Genomic DNA, 10,271 nt, shown 5'->3' with positions numbered 1-10,271 from the left:
GTATGTAAAGGCGCGCAATAGAAATGTCCTTTACCGCTTAATCAGCCACGCAAAAGATGACGAACGTGAAAGTATTAGGGCAAAGTGGATAAACCAAAATATATATTTATCAAAGAAACCAAATTGATTTTTAGGTTTTAAAGTTTTAAACCGTAGTGCATAATCAAAACTTCATACATACATTATATGTGCATTATGTTCGTTATATACCGATATGGAAAATAGAAAAAACACCAGATCTGCGCGTTAACAGGTTCAAGAATCAAATTGACATTATGCAAACACAGTATCTATTTATGTGAATGTATGTATTTATGGATACATATATGTATATTTATCGCGTACAACCAACACCAAAGAAACATGCATGTTAGCAGAAATAATACAAATAAATATATATAATAAATAAACCCTCATCTGGTATTTTAAATCTGACGCCCAATTGAGCTATTGATAACTGAATTATATAGAAATTATTGCATTCAGCCAATGTTCGGATCTGGTATTCCGCTACCACCAGACAGCCCGATGGATGTGCTCCGTCTGGACTGGGACAGCCACTGGCTTTCCTGCTGCTGGTCATAGTCATAGCTTCTAGACGCGTAAGTAAAATCAGTATTTGTGGATGTATTTTAAATGCATCTTCCTTCACAGAGGACTTATGTAGCCTACACTTAGCCACAAACCGAGTCGTATCCGATTTCCCCCCGACAGACGTAGTCCTATCCGACTGGTACCCAAGATCTGAGTGCCACTAAATTGAAAGTGGTTTTTATTCCTGTGATCACGGATCAAGGATATTTTTTCCAGTCAGTTCCGGTAGCGGAACGCCTAAGATTAAGACCCTGGGATCCAGAAGTTCGCTTGCGAAATGTTCGGTGTATGAACTGACACATCTATACACTGTATGCTAAGTGAGCTGTAAAGCTAAGTGCAATGAAAACTGTATTTTCAAAATGAAGTGAAATGGCAAAAAAGGTCACAAAAATAACAGCTATATAACATATCGAGTAGTAATCGAGTGGGCATGTACCAAAGAAATACACCATTTCGATATCGATATAAATGGTTTCTCGTAGAAACCGTTAAGTTCAAATATTGGATTTTTATCATCAGCAATGATTGCATACTAAACTTCTTCTCCATTATTTCTTCTAATGGCAAAAGGTCCTAAGGTTCTAAAAGATATTTATTTCGCTTTGTTCCTATTCTCTTGTTTACCTCTGTAATCAGCTGATCATTGTTCGGTATTTCAGTAAAATACGATACTCCTATGGCCATTTTTAGGGTGTAAACATATATGTACATACACCTGTTCGATCCGATAGACCTTACTTTAAGCTGTGCTTTTGGACCTGGAACACACCCACAAATCAAGAAAATAACATGAACCGCTGGCTAAATCGCGTTGCTGTTGTCACCGGGGCCAGTTCTGGGATCGGTGCAGCCTGCTGCAAAGATCTAGTATCCAAAGGAATGATCGTCGTGGGATTGGCGCGACGGGAGCATCGCCTGCAGGAGTTAAAGTCTTCTCTGCCAGTCGATCAAGTGGCTAATTTTCATGGCCGCAAGTGCGACGTCGGTGTAGAACAGGAGGTAATTGACGCCTTTGTTTGGATCGAACAGACTTTGGGCGGGGCCGACGTACTAATCAACAATGCCGGCATAGTACGTAGGACTAACATTACTGATGAGGGCAACTCGGAAGCTCTTCGTGCTATATTGGACACTAATTTGCTCGGCGTTTCCTGGTGTACACGAGAAGCGTTTCTTTCGCTTCAGCGGAGAAAAGTGAACGATGGCCATGTGGTGCTGATCAACAGCCTGGCCGGGCATATTGTTCCAATGGTGGATGGGATTCAGTTCAATATGTATGCGCCTTCGAAGCATGCTATAACCGCGTTAACAGAAGTCCTTCGACAAGAATTCATCAATAAAGGAACCAAGACGAAGATTACTGTGAGTATGCTTTTTCTATTATCCGGATATCTGTTACCTTTATTACCATCTCCAGAGTATCAGTCCTGGTGTTGTGGACACAGAAATCTTCGACAAGAATTCCCCGGAGCTGGCCAACTCCATGCCAATGCTGAGAGCGGAGGATGTGGCCGATGCAGTGACCTATTGCATCCAAACACCGCCAAATGTGCAGATTCATGAACTCACAATCAAGCCCGTTGGTGAAAGATTTTAAGGATTAACATTTTACAAGTCGCGAATTTATTTTTATATAAACAAAATAGGGTATACAAATGCCCATAATACCGGTTGACAAGCAACAAGTCTTCAAATACCATCAACATTGAATGGACTGTTTTTTTTGTTGAACATTTATAAATCTTGTTCAGGTAAAATCCAATAAAAGCAAGTATTTGAAATAAACCAGTCAAATAGAAATTAGGTCAACTAATTGAATAAAATTATGTGGGCAGGGCTGAGAGTTCTATATATCTAGTAATATGCGACGGAATATCAAAAACGAGTAATATGTATAATATAACTTGAATTCGTCAGTATATTTACGGAATATTTTTCAAATGAGACGATATATTTTGGTATATTTCGGTAGGTCGGACGGTATATTTTATCAGTGGGTACACAGCAGTCACACTGGTCGTAGTCGTGTCGGGATTTGTTTTTCTAATTTAACTGTTTTAATCTGTTAATTAATTAATTTGTATACTCTTCAAAATTGCAACGAAATCCTAATTAAATATATATATTTCACGGTTCTCACTACCGTCGCGTTTCCTTGTGCTAACGAAAACTAATTGAATTACACACGCACACAGCGAGCAAAGCAGTCGTCTGCGTCATTGGCTATTTTGGTCCAAATATTGAAATTATGGAAAAACAACAGCAACAAACAGCTCCCGAGGTGGCCGCCACTCCAGCACCACTGCTGGAGGAGCAACTGGACATGGATGACAGCATGAAGCACTGCTTTGAGAACCTAATTGTCATCGATGTGGGGGCTAATTTGACCAACAAAAAGTATAGCCGTGATCTGGATTCCGTCGTTCAAAGAGCAAGAGACGCAGGTTAGTACTAGTGTGGGTATGTCGATTGAAGAAGAGCCAGAAAAGAAAAAGAATAAGACGGCTGTGCTGGGAATTGTCTTTGCGTTTGGGCGAGGCACGCATTGAGAGGCGCCAGAAGGTCAAGCGATAAGCAACATGTGTGCGTCCGTGTCTGTGTGTGTGTGTGCGAGAGCAGAGGTATGTGGCATAGCCGTAGGCAAAGTGCAACGGTGCACCACTGCATTTTCGATGGCATGGCTAACTTTCTCTTTGGTCTCTTTTTTTCAGGTATTCAGAAACTAATGGTACACGGCACTTCGGTCAAATCAAGCAAGGAAGCGCTGCGCCTTTCGCGCATTTATCCCGACATTATCTACTCGACTGCTGGCATACACCCACACGACTCCAAGTCCATTGTGGAGGAGCCGTCCACATGGTTTGACTTGGAGCACATCGCCCAAGCACAGGAGTGCGTCGCGGTGGGTCCATGCGGCCTGGACTACCAACGCGACTTCTCCGAACCAGACGCCCAGAAACAGATCTTCGCCAAGCAATTGCACTTGGCCATTCGGCTTAATAAACCTGTGCTAATCCATGAGCGGTCGGCACAGAAAGACCTACTCGAAATACTCGACAAGTATGCCCCCGAATGAAGCCCCAGCCCCACGTTTCTAACCCCATCCATCGCATTGCAGATTCGAGAATCTACCGCCTGTGATTATCAGAGGTTTCATGGGCACTGCCGAGGAGGCACTGAAGTACTTGGACCGGAGGTTCTACATAAGTTTAACCGGCTACTTGTGCAAGGACAAATCGGACACGGGCGTACGCAGGCTGCTGGAAAATGGCACACTGCCTTTAGATAGATTGCTAGTTGAGACGGATGCTCCGTTCATGTATCCCAACACCAGGGCTTCCAAGCTACCGCAACATGTCAAGACTGCCATCACCGAACGCTCTTTGCTGTACTTACACAGGTAATGGATTTATTCTTTTGATTATTTTGTACTTCCAGCTAATTTACCAAAATTCTTGTTCAGATATTGTACCTTCCAACGGAACGAGCCATGCAGTCTGCCAGCCATTGTCGAAATGATAGCCGCATTCATGAAGAAAACGCCCGATGAGGTGGCCTTGGCCACTGCCTTCAATGCCCTGAAGCTCTTCGGTTTGTCCTAAAAAGGGTGCCGTGCCCCACCAGAGGAACTGAACGAAAAAGTGTGTGCCAGCAAGGACGTGACCTTTGCGAACAGTTTCAACGAGCCTGAGATTCACGATAGACTCATTTATGTGCCTTAACCCCTAATCGAATTCTTGATGATCCGATCATCTTGATATACACACATATAACGATACACCTACACAATTACGAACCCATTGCATGCGAGAACTACGTATACCACACCATATGCATGCTCCCACCCCTTACCATACTCATACTGGTGCAAATTGACGATCGAAATTTGCACAAGTATAGCTTTAAGTTGTTGGAATTTCCTAAGCAGATGCTTTATTTACTTGAATACCCGAGAAAACGGTGCCAAGGTAGGTGCCAAGTGAAACGCTAGACCCTTGTGAGCAAATCAATTTGCGATGGGTCGGCGTTTCACGCTTCGAAGCGCGCGCTTCGAACTACAGATATATAGCTATATAGCTTTCGAAAGCGATAATGTTAAAGGCTGCAGCTTGTCTTTGTTTCATCTGTACTTAGATTAAGATTCATATTTATAGTTCTTGTCTCTTGTTAGTTTGTAGTCCTTCTTTTTTGTACATATTTATTCTTGTTGTTTATTGCGGACCTCCCGAGGTTCGCTTACTATATGCGATATGATGATGATGATTATGGGAAACGTGATGTGATCATTTTAAGAGCTAAACCACATAGGTTAAAGCATATTCAATATCCTATGCCTACACACATATTATATTTTGTTATATTTACATATACAAAACAAACCGTTGTACTGGACTGAATCAACTCACGGAGGTTGCATAAAAATCCGCTATTGTGCCCATTGTCCGCACTCAGGCACACACACACCACATACTATTTTCCATTTGAATAAAGAGAATTTGAAAACCAAACAAACGATCATTGGTTATACTTGTATTTTTGGTTCGTCAGCACAGCATATTTAGAGTGCATATTTAAAAGCGTTGTATGTTTTTCAAGTCCTCGAACTGTTTTAACCCGTTCAAGTTGTCCCACCATTGTTTGAGGCGGTGACGCAATATGAGGGAAAACCAGGGGGTCAATGGGGCGCTGAAATTTGAGACTGCGTCGTCGATCTCGTCGCGTTTCAAGAATCGCACCTCGCTGACCTCGTTGCTGTTGGGCTTCAGCGTTACATCCTTCTGCAGGAAGAGTATGTAGTCGATCTCGTGTTCACCCCAAACACCATCGCCCGCATCGGCGTAGTGGATACGCGTGAGGTAGTGAAAGTCCTCCGGCTGGATTTCATCTGTTGGTATGCCCAGCTCGTAGTTCAGACGACGCTGGGCAGCCAGCCGGATGCCCAGAGCGTTGGACTCCTGACGCTCCTGCTCAATCTCATGAAGCGGGTGGCTGCAGCAGGCGTTTGTATATGTATTGGGAAAGGTAATCTGCTCTTGCCAAATGATTCATGTTAATGAATTTAATGGGAATTGCCGAGTACTCACCTTGTGAACTGAACGCCTTTGCACCAGCATTTCACCTTTGGCATTGAAGAGAAATACGCTGAACGCGCGATGCAGCTTCACGTCTTTCGTCTGTGGATGCACTCTATGGCAGTCTGCCTTGGATACTGATCCTATGGCTCTGTCATTTTCGTCTACTAAAATGCATTGCTCCTTCAAGGCGTTCGCCTGCAAAGGATCGTGAACTTCAACGGGCTTCTCCTTCTGCTGGCGACCTGGCGTGGTGGAGCACCTGCGCAGCACCTGGAGGCGTGAAGTTAGGTGATTCAATCGCGACGCCAACATTTTTTGGTGACTGACTAGCTTCAAATAGTGAATGAATAGTGACAAAACAAATATAAAAGTGAAACTTCGTAACGCAGCGCGAGTGGCGCTGCCAACTGGCGCAGAACCTGAATAAGCGAACATTTTGCCACACTGGTGCGCTGGAAACAGCTGTTTTGCTTCACGCTGTAGCCCTGGAATTAGTGATACACAATTTGCTCATAATCAGTTTTTCGCTTCCGTCGCTGAAAATTTATATTGTAAATACCAAAGTAATTACTCAAGTAATTACCAGCGCAGACTCTGGAAAATGGTAAAACCATTGATAGTATCTTGCTCGCAATGAATTAATCTTTTTTTGGTCCCCCAGATACGCTTTATACTCATACAAAACCGTGCTGGCAAGACTCGCCTGGCGAAATGGTATATGAACTTTGATGACGATGAAAAACAAAAACTTATTGAGGAGGTCCACGCAGTGGTCACTGTGCGTGATGCCAAGCACACCAACTTCGTAGAGGTAATGAATGCCAGGATGAAAATATGGGCGTCGAGGCCTAATCTAACCTATTACCCACTCCACAGTTTCGTAATTTCAAAATCGTCTACAGACGATATGCGGGTCTATATTTCTGCATTTGCGTGGACGTCAATGATAACAATTTGTGCTATCTGGAAGCCATCCACAATTTTGTGGAAGTGCTGAATGAATACTTCCATAATGTGTGCGAGCTGGACCTCGTCTTCAATTTCTACAAGGTCTACAGTGTTGTGGATGAGATGTTTTTGGCCGGAGAGATCCGGGAAACTTCACAGACGAAAGTGCTCAAACAGCTGCTTACATTAAACTCTTTGGAATAGATAGCCATCTCCATTAGAACGATGCATTCCCATAATCCCCCGTGTGGGTAGGCGTTATACCCGCTTATCGAATCTTCTTTCATATACTATTATGTATGTATTATTATTATCTGTAATGTGTTCTCTATGCAAACAAAAAAACTCTCAAATGTTGAATACCGCGTTTAGAATCAAATAATGTATTATAAGAGATTAAATGCACGCAAGTGGAAAAAGTCGAGTCGTTTGTTATCGGGGGCGGGTCGGGTCGGGTCAGATAAGTCGTACCCGCCCACACATCTCTGCATTGCGATGGAACTGCTCTGTTTTGTGTAGCCCTGGTCCTAACGCGTTTCCCAACACTGGAGTCTAATGCCACTTCGTCATTTTTTCCGTCGCCATTGTTCTCGTTCTCGGCCGTCGAATTTGTGGAAATAAACTCAATTTCCCATAAATTCATTGCAATAAATACAATAGCCAGTTACAAAACATACAATAGCAATAGTGCAAGAGCAGTGCGTGCAATTTAGTGATACAATTGAAGCAAGCAGACCGCGCAAGTCGAAGAAACAGCCAACGCAAAGTAGCCAGGCAAGGGAAGAAATCGAATCGAATATTTGTTCGTGGCAAATATATATTCTTGTGAAAAATACCCAAAATGTCATCTGTGAATCCCGAATAGTAAGTTGTCACATGCATAAACTGCGCACCAGTGCGGTGGAGACCATTGACTTATTTTTCATTGAAACATTTTTACACTCTCGCGTTCGATAATCGTTGCTTTCATCATTTTTTTTCTGCGACGTCATTTTTGCTACGTCCGCTAGTCGTCTCCCATCCCACAGCCCACTCCCTTTTTTCTAGCATTGTTTAGCGCTGGGCTGGCCCTGGCGTTGGCAACTCCAAAAGCACTCGATTTTGGTAGACACTGAAATAAGCCCTAAAACCAGAAAGGGATGTATCACATCACATGCATATATATTTGTGCACCCATACGGGCGCACTCTAGTGGCAAACTTTGTACGCCACAGAGAAAATATTGTTGATTGTTGTTGCTTCTAGTCGGTTCTCAGCCTCTGATTCGGCCAGCACATCCAATCTATTCCATATTCCATTATCCAAGCACTGCCTGGAGCTCAGCTACTGACTGGACTGGACTGGACTGGATGGCGGGCTGGCTGGCTGACTGGCTGGCTGATTCGTGGGGCGGATGAGTCACCTGCGTAGAGAGAGAGAGAGAGAAAGAGAGAGAGTCTCCTACCCCTCTCGCGTACGCCTTGTTGTTGTTTGACTGCTTTTGTAGTGTTGCTGTTGTTGCCCTCGCTCTCTCACTCTCTCTCCCCGCTGCTACGTAATCAAAACCTCTTTTATTTGGCTTTAATTGCCTTGCTGGGTTACTACTTGAAAACAATTGAACTTGAGATGTCTCCTGAGCTATGGAATCTCTGGTCCTATCACTGCATCGCGAGTGACGAGTTACGAGATATTTAGACGTTTAGCTTTATCAAAATGCTCATTTGGTTTTTAATTGGGGGTTGATGTTGGGTACCCTATATCGATAAGATAACTCAGACTTAATATATGTACACACACTGTGGCGTTTTGTGATACCCTCATGAATATTAAGACTTTGCATATTCTTCACTTCTACAGCGATTATCTCTTCAAACTGTTGCTGATTGGTGATTCCGGCGTTGGAAAGTCCTGTCTGCTGCTGCGATTTGCCGATGACACATATACAGAAAGCTATATCAGCACAATCGGTGTAGATTTTGTAAGTATTTTATCGAAACATAAAAAAAATAGCTAGCGTGTGTCTAATAAAACCTTTTATCTCTTCATCAGAAAATTAGAACCATAGAACTTGACGGAAAGACCATTAAACTGCAAATTGTAAGCACGTATTGTAAGTTATATTGAAACTTAGTCTAATATACGAATCTTTACAGTGGGATACTGCTGGTCAGGAGCGTTTCCGTACCATCACTTCTTCATACTATCGTGGCGCACATGGTATCATTGTTGTATACGACTGCACGGATCAGGAGTCCTTCAACAATGTGAAGCAATGGCTCGAGGAAATCGAACGATATGCTTGCGAGAATGTCAACAAGCTGCTGGTGGGCAACAAGAGCGATTTGACCACCAAAAAAGTTGTTGATCATACCACAGCTGCGGTGCGTATTATACAAGAGTAAAACCCCATTGTTCTTATCTCATTTGATGTATTTGTGTTGGATTTTGAATTTTTGGCCACTGTAGGAGTATGCAGCTCAGTTAGGCATTCCATTTCTTGAAACTTCGGCCAAGAGCGCCACGAACGTGGAGCAGGCCTTCATGACGATGGCGGCTGAGATCAAGAATCGCGTCGGACCGCCGTCCAGCGCCACCGACAACGCTAGCAAAGTGAAAATCGATCAAGGACGTCCAGTGGAAAAGCCCAATTCTGGTTGCTGCTGAATAACTCTGATTGTGAATCATTATTTTATTATACAATTAAACAAAATTTAAATATAATAAATTAAAACGGAAAACACAACAACAACAACAATAAAAGGAATAACGAAAACGTAATAACAAACCCTTAATTATAATATCGGATTCTGTAATAGCTCTTAATGATATGAGGATGCGTTTGAGTATACTGAGTAGTAGATGCGTTTGTATGATTCCGATCCGTGGACGCGAGAGTACACACTTTAAGCAAATATACATACATACATATATGTAATAGGTATGTAGCCAACCCAACAAAACTCCACACATCCCGAACACACCCATACCCACATGGCCGAATACTGATACTAACCGTCTTTCTGATTTCTGAACCGTTCTGTTCCATAAGTAGTGCAAAGATGCAAAACGGTGTAGCAATTAACTTAATCTAAATCTAACCTAACTTAAGAGAGTTACTTATCACAGCAGCGCGAAACGATACTAACTAAAATTCACACACATGCACAGATATAGATCCACTCCAGCATACATGATGATACGCGAGGGGAGAGCCACCATCTGTACATGGCTGCTGCTCCTTACAACTATGTACTTTGTATATGTGTGCGTGTGTGTGTGTTTGAAACATATTTATCTATGGTGCTCGCCACTTGTCTCTGTCATATTTGAAATTTTATGTAAATCAAAAGAACGAACACTTTTAGCATTAACAAAAACAAATTGTGTGTATTTGTATTTTCGAGTGACGCGATGGATTTGTGTAGGCACATAATTAGTGTAATAATGACGATATAACGATGAAGTTTAATAAAAATTGCGTGAGCGTAAAATATTAAAAGGTTTGGGAACAAGGCACACAACTGCATAGAAAACATTACTTACATACCACATACACATACATAACATTCAGTTTCGGCTTTCACTTTCGCCTGAATTTGATTTTATATTTCGCTTAAATACAATAAAATCTGTAACGATGCCTATGAAAGGTTTGTTTTATTGCCCAATTGT

General features: G+C 42.5%; 5 protein-coding genes across 5 annotated transcripts; 4 read left to right on the top strand and 1 right to left on the bottom strand.

Moving 5' to 3' along the window:
* Positions 1-1,317: 1,317 nt before the first annotated feature.
* LOC4800860 (farnesol dehydrogenase) lies at positions 1,318-2,300 on the top strand. Its single transcript, XM_001358023.4, has 2 exons — positions 1,318-1,959; positions 2,015-2,300. The coding sequence occupies exons 1-2, from the start codon at positions 1,387-1,389 to the stop codon at positions 2,192-2,194; spliced, it is 753 nt and encodes a 250-aa protein (XP_001358060.2). The 5' UTR covers positions 1,318-1,386; the 3' UTR covers positions 2,195-2,300.
* Positions 2,301-2,585: 285 nt separating this feature from the next.
* LOC4800859 (3'-5' ssDNA/RNA exonuclease TatD) lies at positions 2,586-5,038 on the top strand. Its single transcript, XM_001358022.4, has 4 exons — positions 2,586-3,041; positions 3,309-3,657; positions 3,716-3,997; positions 4,061-5,038. The coding sequence occupies exons 1-4, from the start codon at positions 2,846-2,848 to the stop codon at positions 4,197-4,199; spliced, it is 966 nt and encodes a 321-aa protein (XP_001358059.1). The 5' UTR covers positions 2,586-2,845; the 3' UTR covers positions 4,200-5,038.
* A 74-nt stretch (positions 5,039-5,112) lies between these two features.
* Positions 5,113-6,093, bottom strand: Idi (Isopentenyl-diphosphate delta isomerase). The gene is made up of 2 exons (XM_001358021.5): positions 5,682-6,093; positions 5,113-5,624 (listed from the first exon to the last, which is right to left on the bottom strand). The coding sequence occupies exons 1-2, from the start codon at positions 5,982-5,984 to the stop codon at positions 5,169-5,171; spliced, it is 759 nt and encodes a 252-aa protein (XP_001358058.1). The 5' UTR covers positions 5,985-6,093; the 3' UTR covers positions 5,113-5,168.
* Positions 6,094-6,131: 38 nt separating this feature from the next.
* AP-2sigma (adaptor protein complex 2, sigma subunit) lies at positions 6,132-6,980 on the top strand. Its single transcript, XM_001358020.4, has 3 exons — positions 6,132-6,276; positions 6,334-6,483; positions 6,549-6,980. Exons 1-3 carry the CDS (start codon positions 6,274-6,276, stop codon positions 6,822-6,824), a joined length of 429 nt encoding a protein of 142 aa, XP_001358057.2. The 5' UTR covers positions 6,132-6,273; the 3' UTR covers positions 6,825-6,980.
* Positions 6,981-7,165: 185 nt separating this feature from the next.
* On the top strand, positions 7,166-10,090 carry Rab1 (RAS oncogene family member Rab1). Its single transcript, XM_001358019.3, has 5 exons — positions 7,166-7,484; positions 8,457-8,577; positions 8,649-8,696; positions 8,753-8,980; positions 9,066-10,090. Exons 1-5 carry the CDS (start codon positions 7,462-7,464, stop codon positions 9,261-9,263), a joined length of 618 nt encoding a protein of 205 aa, XP_001358056.1. The 5' UTR covers positions 7,166-7,461; the 3' UTR covers positions 9,264-10,090.
* Positions 10,091-10,271: the final 181 nt, after the last annotated feature.

This window comes from Drosophila pseudoobscura, chromosome 2, assembly GCF_009870125.1.
Source record: "Drosophila pseudoobscura strain MV-25-SWS-2005 chromosome 2, UCI_Dpse_MV25, whole genome shotgun sequence".
NCBI classification, from domain to species: Eukaryota; Metazoa; Arthropoda; class Insecta; order Diptera; family Drosophilidae; genus Drosophila; species Drosophila pseudoobscura.
The sequence above is the reverse complement of the archived record's forward strand: the minus strand, read 5'-3'. Positions and strand labels throughout refer to the sequence as shown.

Bases quoted from the DNA above. Each gene is read 5' to 3' on its own strand.
- LOC4800860 (XM_001358023.4), top strand. From the start codon at position 1,387: ATGAACCGCTGGCTAAATCGCGTTGCTGTTGTCACCGGGGCCAGTTCT. The intron at 1,960-2,014 runs GTGAGTATGCTT...TACCATCTCCAG, and splicing joins GAACCAAGACGAAGATTACT to AGTATCAGTCCTGGTGTTGT.
- LOC4800859 (XM_001358022.4), top strand. From the start codon at position 2,846: ATGGAAAAACAACAGCAACAAACAGCTCCCGAGGTGGCCGCCACTCCA. The intron at 3,042-3,308 runs GTTAGTACTAGT...TCTTTTTTTCAG, and splicing joins TCAAAGAGCAAGAGACGCAG to GTATTCAGAAACTAATGGTA. The intron at 3,658-3,715 runs GTATGCCCCCGA...ATCGCATTGCAG, and splicing joins CTACTCGAAATACTCGACAA to ATTCGAGAATCTACCGCCTG.
- Idi (XM_001358021.5), bottom strand. From the start codon at position 5,984: ATGTTGGCGTCGCGATTGAATCACCTAACTTCACGCCTCCAGGTGCTG. The intron at 5,625-5,681 runs GTGAGTACTCGG...TGGCAAGAGCAG, and splicing joins AAAGGCGTTCAGTTCACAAG to ATTACCTTTCCCAATACATA.
- AP-2sigma (XM_001358020.4), top strand. The intron at 6,484-6,548 runs GTAATGAATGCC...CCCACTCCACAG, and splicing joins AGCACACCAACTTCGTAGAG to TTTCGTAATTTCAAAATCGT.
- Rab1 (XM_001358019.3), top strand. From the start codon at position 7,462: ATGTCATCTGTGAATCCCGAATA. The intron at 8,578-8,648 runs GTAAGTATTTTA...TCTCTTCATCAG, and splicing joins GCACAATCGGTGTAGATTTT to AAAATTAGAACCATAGAACT. The intron at 8,981-9,065 runs GTGCGTATTATA...TGGCCACTGTAG, and splicing joins TTGATCATACCACAGCTGCG to GAGTATGCAGCTCAGTTAGG.